The sequence below is a fragment of the Salarias fasciatus genome, chromosome 13 (assembly GCF_902148845.1).
Source record: "Salarias fasciatus chromosome 13, fSalaFa1.1, whole genome shotgun sequence".
Taxonomy (NCBI): Eukaryota; Metazoa; Chordata; class Actinopteri; order Blenniiformes; family Blenniidae; genus Salarias; species Salarias fasciatus.
In genome coordinates, this window is record NC_043757.1 from 25,585,720 (window position 1) to 25,606,808 (window position 21,089).

Sequence of the window (21,089 nt, forward strand, 5' to 3'; positions counted from 1 at the left end):
AGCTGACGAGAAGGCCCCGAAAACAGACGGAACCTTACCACGAGTGCATGTTGGCGTTGAGCTTGTTCCTCAGAGGAGTCACCGCTGCAACGACAAGAGGAAATATTAGCCGCGCGCCTGTAAACCGTACCGCCAATAACGGCCGCCTCACGCTCCCCGTGAAAGCCCGCCGCCGCCGCCGCAGGCTTCACTCCGGAGCGGCGCGTCTCTTGTTTGAGGACAGATATGAGCGCGGGACGCTCGCCGACTTCCACAGGGAGCTTTGTCTCCGTGCAGCGCTCATCACTCTCACTATTTGTTATTCCGACATGCAAAAAGCAATATTTCTGCGCGACCCCCCGTATTTGAGGGTCGTCGCCACCTGCATAACCCCCCCCCCCACCCCCCGCCTTGGCGGGAAGGGAGTATGCACGCGTGTTTAATATCCTTTGAGTTGCATTGCTAGGCAACAGGCTGGGAGTCGTACGGCCTTGGGTTTGCGGAAACAATGGCCGACGACTGACGGGGACTTAAATGGAGAGACGGCGCCCGGGCGGGGGCGGGAGGCAGACGACACAAACAGGTGGAGGGTGGAGGAGGAGAGTTGGGAGTTTAGAGGTTCCAATCCCACGTCGCTACCGAGCAAGACCCTCGAACCCCATCAGCGCCTTGGTCCGGTTTACACAACATTTCACGTAAAGACACATTGTTTTCGCGTTTTCGTTTCAGAAAATGTTTGCGGCTGTGTGTGTGTGTGTGTGGGGGGGGGGGGGCAGATGGGTCCTACCCACCGTGCTCGGCTCCCAGCAGGCAGCACTCCGGCAGCATCTTGGGGTGTCTGGGATCCAGCTCCACTTTGATGGACACATTGTTTCCTGCACACACACCCAGGAACGTCCCGGTGAGCATCGGCGTGGGCGCCGTCTGGCCAAGAGCGCCGCGACGCACATACCGATGGCGATCCGCCTCATGGTGTCGGACCTGCTGGGTCTCTCCGGCTCCAGGATCCAGGTCTTGCTGTCGATCTCGTCCAGGACGTCCCAGAACTGAGTCAGGGACTCCAAAACCAGCAGGAAGTGAGCGTGGAGCTGCTCCAGGGTGCTCTAACAAGACAACAAGTCACTTTACCGTCTTCTCTCCAGAACATCCTGCAGAGGTCCATCAGTTAGGCTAACAAGGACATGGCGCCTAAATTTAAAATGGAAAAACCTGCAGTTCTGTCACGAAGTCACTGCGTAGTGTCGTCAGGAAACTGGGGCATTTTAGAGGAACATGGGAATCAACAGAAACTAGAACAACAAGTCCTGGATCCAGGTCAACAGGAGCGTTTCTGTTTTGACCTCATGAAGCCGGTCAGGTTTATCCTCTCCCAGGAGTTCCGAGAGAAGAAGAAGGGAAGGCGTCTGCTGTGTTTTGAGCTCTCTGAGCCAGATTAGTGGAATATTTTTGTTTTGTGTGACTTCAGAGTGAAAAAAACAGAAGCTTGGTGTGAAACTTCGAGCCCTGAAGGGATTCAAGGTGTTTGATAACTTTTTTTTTTTCCTTCCTACCAAGGTCTCACACTTTAATTAGCCGGCTGGGGCTACGGCTCGTTCGCCGCCGCCGTCATTAGGAAAGGCCAGGTGATGCAAATTTCAAAGCTCCGCAAACACGGACTCCTCAAACCAAGTCCCGACTACCAGCAGCCATCGGCTCCTCCGAGCGCCGCGGGATTACAATAACCGACGCACACCAGACGCAGAAAGCAGGACGCCGTTTTCCTCTCTTCGTAACACAATTAAGCGGCAGCTGAAAGGAACAGACGGAGGAAACTTTCCCGAGAACTGGCCCAACTTTTCTTTGACTTTGGAGTCAGGACGCCTCGGCGAACGCTCCGAAAAGTCACCGCTGGTTTTTTAGCATTGCTCGCGCGCCACAAGGAGGATTGTTGATCTATTAGCTGCAGATTGATCAATAAAGAGACTAATTGTCAATTCTGGCGAAGGGTAAATAAAGCTAACTGGTGTATGACGCTCGGAACGCGTGATTAGGTTCACCATCAAACTGAGAGAAGCGAGGGAGAGAGACGAAAAGAGAATCCGGCAAATTCGTTATTGGTCTTTGAAATTACCTGGAAAAGCTGCGAGCGTTCGGAGAGCAGAGTTCTGCTGCTCACACACAACCGGAGCGGGCAACAAATGGCCGTTTGGTAAAAGCAGAGAAACTTAAGCCGCGCACACACACACACACACACACACACACACACACCTGCTCACGTGCACGCACGAGAAGAGAAAAGGAGGCTGATAGAGGTGTGGGTGAGTGCTACAGATGGAATGAGAGCGAAAAAAAAAATTAGGGGAAAAAATGAACCAAAAATTATGGGTCATTGTGCCAGCACAGTGCACACAATTAAGCATCGTCCAGGTGCAGAGAGCCTCGGCAATTACAGCCCAATTAATGCCAGTGGTATGATTACGGTTACGGCTCAGGATAACTGCACTCAGCGCCGCTCGGAGGAGGAGGAAGACGACGAAGACGAAGAAGAAGAAGAAGAAGAAGAAGAAGAGGTGGTAATTGAATTCCTGCAGAATGTGAGAGAAGAACGCGAGCGAGAGCAAAGAGGCTGGAGGGACGAGTGAAAGAGCTGAGATCTGCTCCTCGGCCGCCTCAATCAGTCGTCTTTATCTGTTTATCATATCTCTTTCTGACCTTCCTCGGAGGAGCCAGACGGGAAGAATTCACTCCTTTCTACTCCGCGGCGGCTCAGCTTCACTCTTTAAACCTTCAGCCGTTATTAAAAATATATATATATGTATGAGGCTTGAATCGAGGCGTCAAAACGCCGTTTCCATGAGTTTAGTAGTCAAAACGCTGACCATGTTTCGTAAAGCATTCAGGGATTTCTCGGTAACGTGGGCCAAACGGTGGCGCAGTGATTAGCGCTCTCCACTCAGGTTGACCGATGTTTGGCTAAGCCCCGCCCACAAACGCAATGAAATAATATAACATGGTCAAACGAGGCGCCTGGAGCGTACGGGGTAATACCTCAAGAAGAAGTAGGCTTGGTGGCCAGCTCCTGACCAGGAAGGTTAAAGTGCGCTTTAGGTGGATGGGAGCTGGGAGCTGCCCGTTAGCCTGCGTCAACCAATCAGGACAAAAATCCACGTTTTTATACGCCGTCAGCAAAAAGTCGTGACGATATTCTGGAAATACGACGGAGTCATGCTTCTTCATGTAGTTCTCATTTGCTCCTTTAATTACCGCTCCCTCATGCAGCTTCCTTCAGCTACGGTCAGGACGTTAAAAATCAGCACTGTACATCCTGCAGCACAAAGGACAAACTATCAACACACACACACACACACACCGTACACACACACACAGGTTTATTTCTCTTCCCGTTCGAGTTCCACACAAATGCACAGAGTGGCACGTCTTGGCCCTGCAACAGAGCAGGCAATAATTACTCATTCAAATGAACATGTCAGGACTGCCGACAGACAGGCCCTTCCCCCCGCCACACACACCCTTCACACATTAGACAAAAACACACTTGGCACAGATGCAAGGGCGCACATGTACACACACACACACACACACACACACACACACAAAGATGCAGGCACACTTCATGTTGCAGTGTGGGAGAGATCCATCAACGGCCCAGCAGGCAGACAGGCTCCATACGGCAGCGCTGTTCTACGCTGGTCCTCACTGTACGCCTGCCATGTATCAACACACACACACACACACACACACACACACACACACACACACACACACACACACACACACACACACACACACACACACACACACACACACACACACACACACACAGGCTTCTCGTCCTCCTCACTCAGACTTCTGCCTCTAACGTCACTCGACACAAACCCGTCTGTGACACCATGTCGTCCCTCGGCCTGCACACACACACAGGTACAAACGACACACACACACTCACACTCAGAAGAACACGGCGGCAGCCCCTGCTTCTTCGGGCTGAACGACATGCTGTCCAGTTATTCTCATCAACCTGAGCAGCAAACATAAAAGACTTAATTTTTAACCGACTGAGACTCATACCGTACGTCCGGCGGAGGTCTGCAACCTTTAGGATCCTGTCTGTGAAGTTCCACCAAACCAAATCTACCTGGAGCACATTTAAACTTTGAAAAATAAGGATACACAGAAGATGTGAACATGTAAAAAAAACTGTCCCTAAATAAGTTTAAATTTAGGACAGTAAGCGTTTCATTAGCGTTCAGCTGTTTTTTTACCTCTTACAGAAATTATATTTTAACCTTTTTTGAACCATTTTGTCTCTTTTTGCTTTTCTCAGTTTTGCTTGTGTTTCCATTTTTCATCTTTTTTTTCCCTTTCACAAAGTCATGATTTTACTTTTTTTTTCTTTTTTTTAACCCCATTTTGTAATTTTGGTTTTTGACCTCTTTACCTAGATAGGGTATATACCACCGGTGGCCACTAGGTGTCACTGTATGACTACAGAAAGCCGCTACCGTACTGACAGAGAAAGAAAAAAAATCAGTCCACACAGCAGGATTTAAAGTGACTGTGACATCAGGTGAGACAGTTTGAAACATGTTTTCACGCTAAAAACAGAAATGTACCCAATGTTTTATAGGCTGTTTTGTCATTTTTCCAGGTGACGGATAAGTGGAAAGACTCAGTGGGCTTTTATAACACGAATGAGTTTGTTTATGTTATTTAAGCTGGTGCTTAAACAGTCCTGACTAATTATTATAAAAAAAAAAAAAGTCTTTTCCATATATTCTTGTGCAGAAAATACATCTACACCAGTAAATATCTGGAACTTATAGTTTAGAAAAGATAGTAATCACTGTATACTTGAACATCGGCAACCAACAACAGATAAACAAAATAATAATACATAAAAAACTCAAAGCAAAAAGAAAAGTCAACAAACTTCAAATACACTCGTTTAGATGGTACGTGGTTAATGCTGCTATCACAACAATCACTTATCGTATGTTGAACTGATTGTGCAGCCGGATTAACTGTTAAAAAAAAAAACTGTGTGTGTGTGTGTGTGTGTGTGTGTGTGTGTGTGTGTGTGTGTGTGTTAGAGACACACTCGGAGGCAGTGACAGAGATGAAAAGCGGTGAAGAGTGAAAGAAGCGAAGACGGCAAACAACAATAACGAGGAGTCGAGGAGCTACAAAGAGCCCACAGCTGGCTTCCACATCAAAGCTCTCCAACACCAATTAAAGCGCACTAAATTTGAGGGGCTGGGGGAGGACGGCCCTAATAGAGCAGGTGGGGATGTTTTTGGACAAATTATGCAATCAGTAGCAGAAGATGACTCAAGTGTTTGAGCGGCGCCGAATCAGACTGTGCGAGTCCGAGGAGGGAAAAGCTGAAAGGCTTTCAGGTTCGGTCCTTCAGAGACTGGTTCTGGGCGTGAGGCGGCGTCTGACTCACCTCAGCATCCAGTCGAGTTGCTACATGTTGACAACTCACCACACCATCTAGTGGTGCCATGTGGTATTGCATCTCATACAGAGACATCTTTCACATGGACGTTTCATACATGAACATCTCGCTGATTCCAGAGTAACGTATGTTTCTACCATGAACCATCTCCAAATAATCTGGAAACGTCATTTATAATTTTGCAGAATTCACAGTATAACTCGTTTTTGTGACTAATCTGAGAACATAAACCAAAACTATTTCAGTATATCTGTTGGTCTTCTCTGCCAAAATGCAAATGTCTGATGGTCCAGATATGGCAGGATGGGAATAAAACACCCTTGAAATATTGTCAGCGTTTCACTGGTGATATTACTTCCAGCAGAATAGTCTGAATGGAAGAGCTGCAGGTACTATTCAGGGCTCAATCAAATACCCTCAGTGACCCTCGTCAGGATAATTGCAATTCTAAGTGCAGGAATAATACCGTGATTCAAATCTGAAAAGCACCATTTGCGTGATTTATTTATCTGGTTTTACATACAAAACAGCACTTGTGTTTACTCCTCTTCTCAAAGTGAACACAACAATGGATGTGAATTTTTCAGAAGAGCCGTGAACCTTGGAAAATGTTCCCGTTCTTTCCATCTGAAGGTTTACAGAAAAAAAAAAATAGAGAAACTGAAAACATAAGTGTTTCCAATTAACTTTTGTTATCCCGATGCACATGTAAACATTTGGGAACACTTTGCCTCAGCACACTGAAAGCTATGCTAATCGACGCGCTTGAGATGCTAATTTTAAAGTAACACTGCTAATGCTCGTGAAACGCTCCAGTGACTTTATTCTCCTCAGTGATCATGTCAGTTTAAACAGTTCATACAGTGACGGTGTGTTTCCAGCTAAAAGGACATATTTATCTGAGTCATTCAGCATTGCATGTTGCTTTTTGATTTGGGAAACGAAGGTGATCAGTAAAATACAGAAACTTTAGCTTGCTTGGTACCTGGTAATGAAGCCTTTTAATTCGAACCATTGCATTAATGGAGTTTTAGACTCACCGATTAACGTCTAAACATGCGGGAATACCCGGAGAAAACCCAAGAACGCACAGGAAGAACAATAAAACATCAGGTCAGCCTACTATCAAACCTGTGTTCAGCTATCAAAACTCAGAAGGTTATTCATACTTTTCTCACACTGGGTCTGGTTTTATTCAGGGAAATACCTTCTCTTGCTGTGTTGAAGTGTTTTATATCGCCAAAATCAGCAGCCAAGAAAGAGAAAGGCCTTAGAAATGTTCCTAAAAGCTTCCCAGAGACAGACGGGGGTTCTTACCTGTGGTGTCCAGGGCAGAGCCAGCGGGACGGGCAGGTCGGCCGAGCAGTCAGGAGCTTCTGCAGGATGCTGCGGGTTTCAAAGCCGAGGCGACAAAGAAGCAGCAGAAGAGGTGCCGATCAGTTCTAAACATGCTTCTTTCCCAAAGGTTGAAAACATTTGTCGCAGTTATTAAAAGTTTTCATGAAACAATAACTTCACTTTCAGTGATGCATTGAGACGTGAACTTTTTGGAAGCTCGTCGTCCTCTCTGCTCACCTCCAGCCCCTCCCTCCCCCTCCCTCCCCCACCACACCTCCATGCCAGAGCTGCCTCCTCCCTCGCTGTGCGCTGAGCGATGGCCTGCTGCTGGCTCTGGAGGAAGCAGCTGGAGGAACCGCTCAGGGGTGCTTTAGCAAGAGGAGCCAGAGGAGGCGAGAGGCGGCGGCCAGGTGGGCCCACAGTGGGGTCCCACCAGTCTCCACTGACCCACAACGGATGTCAGGTCAACTCCCGCTCACCAGCCCACCCGGCCAGCCGCCAGGTCCTGGGACTCCCGGCCACGACATGATTCGTGGCAACGCGTGGCCTTCGTGTATCGGTGCATCCCGGATGAAAAGTGCATTTACTGGTAGTTTTCTACCTTCCTTTGTCGAGTTTCTTTGATCTTACAGCAGCAGCACCTTGTGCAATTTCTTTCATCAGCAATTGTGAAAATGAAAAACAAAAAACCCTCCAAAGTATTAGAAACACTGTCTTCCTGTGAATTTGTCACTAAAAGCTGCCAAGAGTTCAAGTCAGCATATTAAAAGCCTTCCAGTCTTTGCGGCGTTGGCAAGCTCTCAGTCTCTGCTGAGCTGCAGCAGTGAGCTGAAGGTAAATCTGGCAAAGACCGGGCAATATACACAAAACCTCTGACAATAGCGTCTGCTGTCAGGCCGTCTCGCGGCCCGTCCTCGTGTGGACGATAAGTACATGATGACACCTGAATGTGTCGAGTAGCTCAAACATCCTGCCTGAGGAAATACTGTACTGGAAGCGTTAAAGAAAACTTCAAAGCGATCCAAACTCCAAACTCAGTTGTGTGAGCACTCGTGCGGCCTTGGCGGCCATTCCTCCCTGTGCAGTCCAGAAGACATGAGGAGAGGGAAGGAGTCTGAGGAACGCAGCATTTCTACAGTGGGCGTCGTTCAGGTCTTCACCTCTTTGACCGCCGTGTTCATCCTTCCATGATATTAATGAATCCACAACAACAGAGCCGACCGACTTTCCATCACTACTGAAGAAAAACTGCATGTTGATGAAACCGTCATCACGACAAAACCACTGGAAACGAAAGAGCGAACAGCTGGAATGAGACGGCTGTCAGGTTTTCTGACCGCAGACTGTTGTCTGCATTGTTGTAATATTGTGTGAAAGTTGAGTTTTAAAAGGGACAACAGAAGGATCACAGCAACACTAGAACTTAAAAACCAGGCAATCATTTTTAGATATTTTGGCTTTTGCATTGATGTTGTTGGCTTTCGCCTTCATATTACAGATTTTCATTGTGTCTTGTGCGTATTTGATGACTTCTCTCGTGCTTTAGCTTCTGAGTATTTGCCTTCATGTTGCACTTTTTCACTTGTGCTGCATGTTTCGTTAATCCACGTTTCAGCTGTTGAATGGGTGTCGCGGGCTTTGGTTTTTCTGTTGTAGGCTTTTTCATTCATGTCGTGACTTTTCTGTCGTTTTGAGGCTGTTGCACCTCAGATGCAGGTTAATGTATTCATATTTCTTCTGAGCAGCTATAGTTTTTTTTCCCCCTGCAGAGGTCGTGTAATTGTGACTTTTTGTGGAGTACTTCAAAACACGGATAACTCCGTAACCATGGTGATCTGAAATCTGACAGACATGTAACTTTTGAGAAGTGAGAATCAGACAAACCGCACCTTTTTTTTTTCAGTTTGATTACTGTGGTGGAACAGTGAGTCAGAGGCTGATTCGGCGTGGCAGGGACTCTTCCACAGCACGCAGCGGACTGAAGAATTATCATAACATGAATGTGTGAGAGTCTGTTTTTCAGCCAGAGCAGGAGAACGCTGCGTTTATTGTTTAATATCACATGTTCTAAAGTGTCATTGAACGCGTTGAGGTTCCTCTCTAACAGGCAAACATTCCCAACGCGCCGCGGCACAGCGGTATTTGACCGGGCCTGCAGTTACCTCCGGGTTTCATGTACTTTTCTCGATAGCGGCGAGCGGAGACGGCGGCTATGCAGATGAGCGTGGGCGTATTGGTTTCTCTCTATGCATAGAGGAAGATTTTTTTTTTTTCTCCTCTTTCCCATCACGCTGAGGTCTGTGAAGAGATGTTTTATCTGTGCTACATCTCAGTCACAGTGGGTTATCACGTCTCTCCGCACCCTCTCCAGTTTGACCCAGATTTAGGGGCACAGATGTAAATCACTGATTTTCTATCAGCAAATTGAACATCCCCACGAGTCTGGTGAAGGCGGCCTGTTTGGATTCCGATTGGCTGGAGGTCAACATCAGACTGGAGACTATTCCATCTGATGATGAATAATTTCCACAGTGAAAACGATCCGGCCCTCACGCTGAACGGCGTGTGCGGGGGAGTCGCCGTGCGCGGCGGGATGGGATCGTATCTTACCTTCGACTTGAGCTTGACGGTGAGAACGTGCTCCCTTCCGCAGGAGTCCTCCGCTCTCAGCCTCAGCGTCCGGAACTCCGTGTCGATGAAGAGCAGCCTGGGGAGGGGACGCAGAGCGCCGCCGTAAATTAGCGGGCGTTCGCGGGGAAGGGTGCAACAACACTGTCACCTGACAGCAGCCATCATCCGTCATTAATCACGGTGGCAGAGAGCAACGCCGAGACGCCACTGGGAGATTTATCGCTTCGTCTGCCATCGCGGTGGCATTACACCAGCCCGCAACTTCATTTACGCCTACAGGCTCCGACTCCTGCGGGTGAGGACTGTTACAGGACATGCAAACTTCATACGACCAAGTTTTCAGGGGAAAGTATCATTTTTGCATTTCTGTTAAGGAAAAGTTTCACATTTCCAGCGGTTTGTTTACACGTAAACGGCAGAAATGCTGAAAACTATGTTGTTAGCATGTCAGGACACGAGTGGCTCCAGCTGAATGTCAACTAGACTGTCAACTCTGAATCTGGACCGGGAACTCTGGAGAGAAACGTTCTAATGTGCAGAACTATTTACAACAGCCGCGGTTCACATGCAATCTGAATCTTGCAAGCTATATGGAGTCAACGTGTGGCTAAAACGAGACATTATACAATATGCTCTTGACTGAAATAGCTTTGTTAACATACTGGGACAGTCATCCATGCAGCCTGGAAGTCAGTAAAAGCTGTTTTCAGATTGTTACCAACCTCGGTCAACGTCGCTCCTCCACTAACAACAGATCACGTCTTACTGACACCAGCTACAGCGCCGAAGTTTCTGAGGAAACGGCGTGTTTTCTTCGTGACCTCGAGCTTTAAGTTCACATTTCCAAGCTTGAGTCAACTTGTAAATCAGCCGCTCACCTTCTCCAGCTAATTATAAGCCAGTGAGGCTAAGGACACAACACTGATGTGGCTGGAGCGTCCGCCGACACGCCGCCGTCAGATTTACGGCTCCTTCAGCTGCTCCAGCACACTGTGAAGGAGTCGCTTCCTCCCCCCTGCCACTCCATCTCCGGTCCACCGAGACCCGGAGACAAAAGAGCGATCGGAGACAAAGGTTCGGAGCAGTCCTCCTCCAGATTTACAGTACATTACCGCGGACGGCGTGCGCCCGGGCTGACGCGGCGGTATATCTGCCGAGGATTTATGGACTGTGTTAGAGAGGAGTGATGTGAGCAGTGTGCTCGGGGAACGACACACACACTTAGGGAAGTGATGGAATGATGGGAGACGCTGTCCAATGGGCCCGACTCATAAAAGTGTCTGCTCGCTCACACGTTAGCAATCAAACCTCAGGAGAAGGGCAACAGTGCTTTAATGCCACACACACACACACACGTTTGCTTGTCTTGATCATCGCAATTTGATGCACACACACACACACACACACACACACACGCACGCTTCTATGTAGATGCTGATAGCAGAGCTATCTCCCCACAGCAGGCTACAGTCATCCAGAGAACTTCTCCGTCGCTCCAGACTGGAGGTTATTTCATATCGCGAGGCGCACGCTTCCCAAGACTCATAAAACACCCCGGGCTGCTTACGGCAATAAATACAGGAATCTGTTAATAGAGCCACGCTGGTGAAGAGCGTGACAGGCGTCCAGGCCGACAAATGAAGGAAGGAGAAGTTAACTCTTGCTTGGTGACGAGGAAATGGAAATGTGCTTCAGTTTAATCCCGTCTGAGTCGTCACACTGGAGGAAACCACTGCGTCCGCAATCCAGCGTTCAGTAACGCCCAATGGGCAAGCTCGGGATTTACCACAGAGAAATGCTTGACGCGGAAACAGGTTTCCAAAGGTTCTCGGGATTAAATGAGTCCTGCTGTCCTCTCACCGGTCTATCTATGGAGCACAGCAGGGGTCTTGTGTTTCTATGGAAAGTTCTAACAAGTCAAGTTTCTGGTCTACAGTGGTCACGTTTCTAAAGTCTACATCGGTTGTATCACCATGTCCCAGGTGTCATTACGGTCAGTGTTCTCAGATGCAGTTTTAAAGTCCATGAAATCCGGTATGAGTGGCCGGTCATACGAGGCTTTTCGCTCATTCACACAGGTGTGTTGAACTGAGATGAACTCAGCGTTCTGTCCGGTTTGAGGGATAAATATGAACGTAACCTTCGGGTGCCGGCTCCAGCTCATTCATCACGCCGCACAGCAAGGCTGAAACAATCAAGCGAGAGCCACAGCGAGGCAAACGACGGAGCTCGACCCAGCTCCACCTGGTCGGATCTCCTGCAGAGAGTCCCGAGAACAGTCGAGGTATCAACGATGAAAATTCATCAACGGCAGACTCAGCAACTTCACAGCTCAAAATGATAAAGATGTCGCGTCTCAATGCGCACACAGAGGTGTTTTACAGGGGAACTGCTGATTTCACCCATCTGAAGCTGAGCAGAAGAGCAGAGAACGCCAAACACTCAGAGTCACGTCAACGAGGCCTGAGGAGGAAGCCGAAGCAGTCGAACAACAGACGAGCAAGACGGACGGTGACGGACTCAGACTGCAACGGCTTCTTCTCTTTCGGGGGAGAAGGAGTCGGTGTTGCATCGACAGCGTTCACTTCCCCATCTCTGCACCACCGGGGTCTCTCATCCAGGATCGCAGGGACCAGCCGCCGCCCCCACTTGGCCGTGATGGAACCAGCGTGACAGTCAGACGCCCTGCTGGGAAGACTGATGAGAGCATCCCATTTGCAACTCCACAGCCAAGTCAGCCGCTTCCAGACACACACACACACGGCACACCCGTGTGTGTGTGTGTTGACAAAGTGATTCATGAACGGTGAGATCAACGGAGATGCGGAGTCGGCGTGTGGAGGACGGAGGGCGGCTGGAAGCGGAGGACACGCACTCTTCATTCCAGAAAGACTTGAATAACCATGAGCCCGGTTTACCGTTCAGCTAACGGGGGCGTCGTCACGACAACGCCGTCTATGATCTGGCCTCATAACGTAAGAGCAAGTGGACGTAGTGGAGCTGGCGGCTCCGCGGGCCGCTGTCAGTCGTCCTCGGAGGAGCGGCAGCACGGTGTGACGGAGCGATAACGCCGTGGCCAAACTTTCACCCGGAGCCTGGCGAGCACGGAGAGCCAGCTGCTCCCGTAATGAGCCCCGGAGATCTGGCGACGCTTGATGTTTTTTTTTTTTTTTTTGATGGCGTGTGACCTACTTGACCTCATTTTCCATTAATTAACACACGGTTCGCCGTCTCCAGCCAATTAGGATGACCACACTCTCGACGGCGGGATGGGAGACGTGCGGAGACCGAGAGGAAGAGTCCCTTACCTGGGCCAATCAGCCGACAGAATTACAGCGGAGAACCCCCCCGGCGGCCATTAGCACGGCCCACACCAATTAAGACGCTAAGCGAATCTCGAGTGCTTTGGAGATTGAGGCCCGCCGTGCGTAATGCCTCCTAACCGTAACACCACACTGGAAATGATGCCGGTCCCATTTCCAGCAGACAGCATACCTTCACCCCCCCCCCACCCCGACCCCCCCCACACACACACACATTCCTCCTATTAAAACCTGAGAGTCTTCAATTAGCTCCATTTGCATTTTGCTAATATCATAATTGTGGCCGCGGTCATTAATAGGAAAAGTGGAAAATGAGTGTAGTAGTTGAGGTTTAATCCGAGCTGGGGGAGAATAGATATCTTCCGACTAACCACCCCCACCTCCACCTCCACCTCCACCTCCACCTCCGCCTCCTCCTCCTGACGAGTGTTCGCCAGGCCCGCCATCATCCGCGGGCTGAGCGTTATTAAACGTGACCTGGATTTAACTATAACTCAATAACTAAAAATAAGCAAGTCATTAGGAGCCATTTGTTAAGGTGGGGCTGCGTCGTCGCCGCCTCACTCTGCTCCATATAGCCACAGTCCGCTTTAAGGAGTGTACACGGCTCGGCTGCTGCGTCTTTCCTCCTGGGAGAACACAGGAAAATAACATTTGGATCGAGACTTCGGCGCATCAATAATGTCTCCAGAACGTTTTTGGCCCTTAAAGCAGGATGAACAAAGTGGGAGACGGGTTTCTGGATCATTCTGCCAACTGCGAGCAATTCCACAAGAAAATGACTTCCAGAGTGTCCTGGGAGCCAGGAAGTGGGGAACTGAACCGTGTTACTCACTTGTTCATTAACATAAAATAATTGTTCTCTTATTGCGTCATTTACATAGTGAAGGAGATTCAGTCTGGAGTTTACAGATTACAGCGTGACACTGATCACAGAAACTGCTTGACTTTGACAGAGGTGATGATCAATGGACTAGACACCGACGCTCCTCCTCGTGATATTATATCGATTCTATGAACGATACGATTGAGCAAAGCGATACGATTTGATTCAGTTCAGGGGTCTGAGATCCCAGAAATGAGAAGCTAAGCCGTCATTTGATAGTTTGATTTCCGAGCTCTCCCAGATGATGAAACACAACTTAACAAAAACGGAACTTTGCAAATTCAACAAAACAGACCCGCTCACTATAAAGGGCCACATTCATTGTTAACTGACTCCTGATGGCTGAAGCACAACTTCAGGGACATTAACCAAGTCTGTGTGTCTGCTGAAAGCATCTGAGACGTTTCTGCACCTCAAAACTTTCACTTTCAGACTGAGGGAACAATAAATCCTGAAGATCTCCTATCAGTCCAAACCTGGCCTCGTGACGCAAAACGACTGGACGCCTGCAGAAAGACGAGCAGCGGTGAAATGACCGGGCGCCCCTCCCTCCCAATAGATGGATCATGTCTGCACCAAACTTGATTAATGAAGAAGCATGAAGAAGACTTGCTGTTAGAATCAAGGACAATTAGAGGCTCCGACTGCAGCGGAGTTCAGCTGCGACGCGATTTCAAGCTGAAAACATCACCATATGGTGTAACGTGAACCGAGATGTCAGCTCCGTCACAGCGTGGCCCTGGATGGTTCTGGATGTTTTAAACCAAACGTTCAGTCGTCCTCATTGTGTTTCTGGTAAATGAAATCATGAAAATCCTCACATCAGTGTTTGCCTGACACGTGGCCGTCCTCGGCTCTCGAAGCTTCTTTAAAAACATGTCTCCGGTGCTCGGAGCGGCCCACTTACTTGTCCCACCCGAGGGTCTCCATCTCGGCGATGAGCTGCGAGTAGTACTGCGGGGACGGGACGGAGCGGCACTCCGGTCGGCTCTTCAGACCCACTTCCTGCAACGACACGACTTCACTCTAAACCCGCATTACCGATGCACGTCAGGCCCGGGCCGCGACCCCTCCGCCGGGAGAACCCAGGCCGGGGAGCCTCTCGCCTTTGGTTTGGGGGCGTTTGCATCGATCCCCACTGTACATACATGCACATGTGCGAGCTCACAATCAGGGCTATTGACGGCGCCTCCGGGCGCTCGTTTACCTCGCATTCATAACGCGGGAATGTCGGAGTGACCGGGGTTGAACCACTTGTGTCATTCTGCTTCTTACCAAGACGGTCTTCAGCTCCAGAATGAAACTGACAAGATGGGTCGACTGCCGCAGCCTCTGCGAAGAGTCCGACAGCAGAAAAGACATCCTTGAATGGAGGGATAATGAAGTGACAGTGTCTTTTCTTCTTCTTCTTTTTCTTCTTTTTTTTTTTCCTCCCTCCTCTCGCCAGCCATTCAAATCAAACACAGTGTTTGTGATTAATGGGGGCTGCCACCAGCTTTAATAATTAATGATAGCTTAAAGGCTGTGAAAATAATGAACTTTGCAGCCCGGGGTGAAATATCAATCTCATCCAAATAACCCTGAGGGGCCACATAACAAATAGGGACATTTTCCAGGCGATGTTAATTAAACAGTGAAAAATATTTTTCTCTGCATGTGAGTGAGGCGAGTCTGATGGGTGACAGGAGGGTGGGGTGGGGGTGGGGGGCGGCGACGACGCCAGGCAGCCAACACAAGGACGCCAAAGTCACACAGAATTACAAAAATACTCACAAATAGAGAAAAACACACACTGGAAGCAACACGTTCCCGATCGGGGAATATTACCGTGACTCCAGTGATAAGTGGTTACCTGCTTGACTATCTGCTCGTAGCCACGCAACAGGTGCTTCAACCGCCAGCAGCAGTGCAGTCTGGGAAGCAACGGCAGGGACGGGAACCACAAAATTAGAAGAAACAGATCAGATGCTTTATATGTGCTTGAAAAAAAATGATGAGAGAATTCATACTTGGCCTTCTTGAGCTGGCGATCTGGAGGAAGAACGATCCTCATCCTGAAGTCTCTTTCCTAGGAACACAGCAGGAAGACGTCAGCGAAGGGGAACAGGGTCACTGTGTGCAGGCGACACACTTCTGCCTAAAACCTGCTTTGGAATATGTTCACGTTGCTCGATCCAGACAAACACGAGTTCACCACCTAAGCGGGGGTGTCTGAATTACTGCCAGATGGAAAAATAAAGTGCTTCTGTGTGTCGTACTGGTTTCCAGGGAGTTTACAGACGTGTAGTAAACAGTAATACCTCTGATGACCTGTGGGGGCAGTGTTGTGCAGTATAGCTCAAGTGCATTAGCAAAATGATTAAAGGTGCATTAAGGAGTTTTTCAACTTTAAAAATATTTATTTTCCACCACAAATATGTTACGAATATTTAGGAGTGTAACGGTACACAAAAGCCACGGTATGGTACGTACCTCGGTGTAAGGGTCACGGTTCGGTACGTTTTTTGGTACAGTGGGGAAAAAGTAACAAAAGCTCACAAATGTTCCAGAACATCTTTCCCAATCTTTCCGACGCAACAGATTTACAAGACTGGTGGGTCCAGTGTTGCCAACTGTCCAGTAAGGAATGTAGCTATTGGCTGTCCTAAAAGTCGCTAGATGACATCATCACCTAATTTGCATAATTGGCAATTTGCATGTAATTGTAATGGACGCCGTAGGAGAGAGGAATAACGTCGTGGGAGAAGCAAAAAGTGAGCTAAAAACACCCTAAATGTGTTTAGAACTACAAATGAACTGACAAAAGTGCGACAGTGAAGAAACATTTACATGTCCATCCCGCTCTGTGACCCAGGACGGGAGCAGCGGCGGATTTGCTCACGTGCGATTCATCTGAAGTATGGAGGAGTGGCGTGGGTCTCCTCTCTGCTCTGACTGCAGCAGGGGGCGCTGCTGAGACTGACCGCTTGTGAGTGCTTTGGGACGGGGGAGGGGCTCACGGAAACACCCGCTGCTCGTTGAGGACAGCAGCGACACGTCCTGTCATGTCAGAGTCTCCAGAGCACCAGAAAAAGTCGCTAGATTTGTCGCTAGTCGCTTTTGACAAAAAAAAAAAAAAAAAGTCGCCAACAGGCTTTGGAAAGTCGCCAGATATTGCAAGAAAGTCGCCAAATTAGCAACACTGGGCGGGTCTTCCAACTCCACACGCTGCATCTCTCATTCCGCTTGTACTTTCTTCTTCGTTTGTTCATTTTTGGACCGGCTTGTTCTTCTTCTTCTTCTGTGGTAATGGTGGTCGCCGGCAGCTTTTAGGCTCATTGCCGCCACCTAAGGTTGGAATCAGGACTCGCTTTTCTTTTTTTTTTTTTAACTCACTCGTGTATTCGTTGCGTGATTGTGTGTACCGATTGTCATTGCGTCATTGTAAGTACCGCTAACAGCGCTAAATTGTCACTTGAAAGTTGCAGTGCCGGTCCGACACCAGAATTTTTTGGGGGAGAATTTGAGATGATGTGACATAATGCGCGCTCCCACTGCCACAACTCCAGCACAGACCCCACACAGGCAAAACAAACTTAAATTTTACTCGAGCGCTACTAAAAGAGCGAGGAAGGAGTTCGCCTCTTCCGTTCACGTACATGGAGGCAAGCCACAGCACGAGTGTTTCACTAAGCTGTAGTTACGCCCAAGGCCTGCAGGGGCCATTGTTTCACATGAAACATGCAAACTCCTTAATGCACCTTTAAGGAAAACAACAGGACCTCCAAGACAATGAGCAAAACTGTCCATAAAGATGATTCTTTGAAATAAGATGTAGAAGCAGCCACAGTTCCTTTAATGTCTTATTTCATCAGACATCATCCATCAAAAACTGGTCATTCTGCAAGCTTTTGTATGTAATTTGAAGTGAATAGTTAAAAGTTTACAAATATGGGACATACACTCAGATCTGTCTGGTATTTAGTATGATTCAGAAATGCAGAATAACTGAGGAGGGGTTAAAGTGATTTTAATGATACGCTCCGACTCTCCAGAAAGAGTTCAAATTCCCACCACAAACAAGGATTTTAAAAATATATAACAGAGCTGGCTCTACTAAAATGGATTATTCCCCTAAAGATGATCATTTTAAAATGAAAGTTGCTGGAATCTAAGACTGTTTTCCATTTACCTGCTTGAATTTAAAGTTTAACAACTGTTGAAGGTTATGATTTTTCTGACATGCACTTTATTTTCTTGTCCACAAGCGAATTAAAAATGGCCTAAACAATAATTAATCCACATGTTAAAAAAAGAGAGAAAAAAAAAAACCAAAACATCGTGCGTGTTGTATGAGTTAATCCATTTTTCTGACATGCATTTCTTTTTTTGAATTGACAGCACAATGCATGAAGACCAGATGCGTGTTGATGATTACCTGCACAGTGATGAATCCATCGTAGACAGTTTTCTCCTTATTTACAGGTAAGAGCAGCGGATTGTCTTGAATCAATGAGCTCTCCATTATCTCCCACTGTAAAGTTACGAGTCCTCTCACCGCAGCTCAAGGCTTTCGATCTGAAGTTAGGTAGTCCTAAAAGATTAACGAGGCCTGGCTGGAATCTGAATTAGAGGATTATTTCAGTGAAAAGTGTTAAACACGCTGACTTCTCCATAAGAAACACACCGCTTCTCACTTCCGCATCCCGCCGCTGGAAACAAAACGGATGACGTCAGACTGATGCATTCAGGGACTGCTCAAAAATATCGTTAGTTTGTAATTTTAAACTTGTCGGCACTTTTTGGGTCTTATTTTTAATATTGACGGGTTTTTTAGTTTTAGTTTTTGATTTTCTATAATGTATTGCTAAACAGTTTTTAAATGTTGATTTATGGGTCTGTATTTCATTCTGAATTCCCAATAAAGACCTTTAAAAAAATCGAAGAAAGTTTTCAGAATTCCGAGTGTACAAAAACTGGCACTGGCAATTATATGAACTCAGTAGAATATTTTAAAGTATCAGCTTGAGTTTCACATTTTATATCAGAATTGTCTAAAAACAGCGACGGCTTGTATAAATGGGAGCCCTCCCAGCACAAAAAAAATGAGAAAATTATTATTTTTAAATAACTTACAACAGATTCTTTTAAGTTTAGGTGAAATCAAAGGTAGCAATAGCACCAATCAGTCAAAAGAAAAACAGAATATCTCTAAATTGGCGCATTTTTTACAGCCCCAGCAGATACAGTCCACGTTCATTCATTTCCTTCTTTTAAGTGATTGACAGGTGTCATGTCCCGCCCCTGTGATTTACTGATCATTTGGGCTAGCTTCAGTTAGCTCACAAGCTGCTGACTTTTGATCAATAGTAGCGATTTAACGCGGCGGGGCTGCTATAATTGTGCCAGAGTTGGGAAGGAGGGAGAAAAACTTCAGCAATGGCGGGCGTTAGCACGAACAAGGTGGAATATTTGCCGAACGAATGCATTTGCCACTTTGTCTATCGAGAGGGACTTCATCCAAAAATGATCAAACTTCAACAACATGGTGATAAACCTTTTTGTATTCCAGAAAGGCGTCGATGTGAGCTTCTTTTCAGATAAGGCAGGCCCATGTTGACCTGTTAAAGGACTGTGACACCTTGTTTTTGCTGAGGTTATCTGTTGTACTGAAGGCGTGTTTGACATTACATGTCACCAAACAGTTGCATCAGGCTATGTGTGGGCAGTCTTGAAGTTGGATTGGAACACGTTTTGCAGTGCGTAAATGTATATATGTGTGTGTGTGCGTGCGCACGCATGTGTGTGAGCGCGCGCGAGAGAGAAAGTTGATGTAGAGCACTAAAAAAGCATAGTGTACCTGTAATTGATGTAATTGTGTATCATAGGCGATGTTGCGTTCGCAGCTCTGTTAAAGGGGCTGTATCATGCAAAATTCACTTTTTGTATGTTTTAACCATGTTATATAGTTATGTACTCACCAAAAACACCCCCAAAGGGTTTTTTTCCTTCGTGCCTGTGTGTTTGAGCTTTCCTGGTTGTTGTGCTGCTCAGAGAGGCAGCCCCTCCTGCACCCGTGAAAACGCTCTGTTTCCCACGTTCACGTCACACGGTGAAGATGGCTCCCCTGAGCCCCCCTCCCGCAGGCCGTCAGCAATCAGTGTTGCTGCTTTTGGTAACTCCGATTACGAAAATAAACTTTGACCATCGTCTGAAAGCAACAGTAAAGCAAGTGCAAGAGTCTGAAGGGTCTGAAGGGTCTGAAGGGTCTGCGCTTGGTGAGTTTCTAACAGGAAAAGACGTTTTCGCGTGTGTTTGTGTGTAGAGAAGCTAGAGCTAAAGAGCTAAAGCTAGCTAGCGTATTTGTTTTGAAGCGCTGATTGGTTGAAGTACGCTGTCAGTCAAAGTCCACAGGGGGAGAGGCGGGATTTCAGTGAAACAGAGCGTTTTCTCTTCTGGGTTTCAGAATTAGCCCCAGAAAATCTTTTATTTCACACAAAATGACTTTTCCTTAGCGCCAAAAATAAACTATTACCATGTTAATGCCATTTCTAGGGTTTGGACTAGCTAAAAAAGCATGATACAGCCCCTTTAACTATTTAATCGTTATCATGCAAGCATTTGTTAGCCCCCCTGACAAATTTCACCAGCACCACTCTCTAAACATGCGTAATGAGGTTCATATGTGGTAAAAAGAATAAGGTTAAAGGTGTGTGGTGCACCGTCATGTAGTTTTTGAACCCTCCTGTCTTCAGTTATTTTTGAACCATTTTATCAAGAATGAAAGTCATTTAAAACTTTCTGCCAGAGAAGAACCTTTAAGAAGAACTTTTACAGTGAGTCCTCAGCTTTGGTGAGTGAAAGCATATTTATTCAATCTTAAAAATCTTATTTGTACGTGCTGTGTTAAACTGTGTGTAGCCATGACAATGCATGTGAGTATGACATCTATTATCCAGAGTGAAACTGGTCATTGTACGGCCTGCAGACCTCATTAATCGTTTTTGAGGAAGAGGAGAGCACATCCAGTAACCGGTCAGCTTCCAGTAACATTTATAGATCCATCGTGGCGGGTGTTTGGGATCATGGGCCATTCAGCTCACCTCCGTTGTTAACAGCATGCTCACTGAGAACACATTCTGGTTGGTGAAACCTCACCAGCTGTGAAGATGGCTGCTTTTGAGCCTTCATCTGATGGGTGACAGTTCCTTTGCATGCAGATTGCAGCTACTTCCTGTTGCTCTTCCTCTGTGAACTTGTCGTCGATCCCTCGCGCTGCTTGTCCCTGCAGTGTTTCCCCACATCACGACTCTTTCCACCAGAAACTCCCCTCAGATGGGTTTTGCCAGCTGGACTGCGCAGGGCTTTTCTCCACCGCTGGACGTGACGTCCGCCCACACGGCTCTGAGTGATGTCTCCTCCCCCGTCCAGCCGTCTGGCATCTCTTGATTGATGCCTGGACTTCAAAAACAACATCCTGGAGAATCGGGGTCGG

At 47.4% G+C, this 21,089-nt stretch overlaps 1 protein-coding gene across 2 annotated transcripts in view; it reads right to left on the minus strand.

The window, feature by feature from the left end:
• The window catches only part of fancl (FA complementation group L), a 21,057-nt gene extending 2,784 nt beyond the window's left edge, over window positions 1-18,273 (minus strand). For both annotated transcript variants that reach the window (XM_030107172.1, XM_030107171.1), the window contains exons 1-10: window positions 18,033-18,273; window positions 15,625-15,683; window positions 15,468-15,528; window positions 14,891-14,947; window positions 14,523-14,620; window positions 9,386-9,482; window positions 6,755-6,823; window positions 932-1,082; window positions 771-854; window positions 39-84 (exon numbers count right to left, since the gene is read on the minus strand). In XM_030107172.1, coding sequence (XP_029963032.1) covers window positions 39-84; window positions 771-854; window positions 932-1,082; window positions 6,755-6,823; window positions 9,386-9,482; window positions 14,523-14,620; window positions 14,891-14,947; window positions 15,468-15,528; window positions 15,625-15,683; window positions 18,033-18,119 — 809 coding nt within the window. In that variant the 5' untranslated portion in view covers window positions 18,120-18,273. The remainder of the gene's footprint in view (window positions 1-38; window positions 85-770; window positions 855-931; window positions 1,083-6,754; window positions 6,824-9,385; window positions 9,483-14,522; window positions 14,621-14,890; window positions 14,948-15,467; window positions 15,529-15,624; window positions 15,684-18,032) is intronic.
• Between the last annotated feature and the right edge of the window lie 2,816 nt (window positions 18,274-21,089).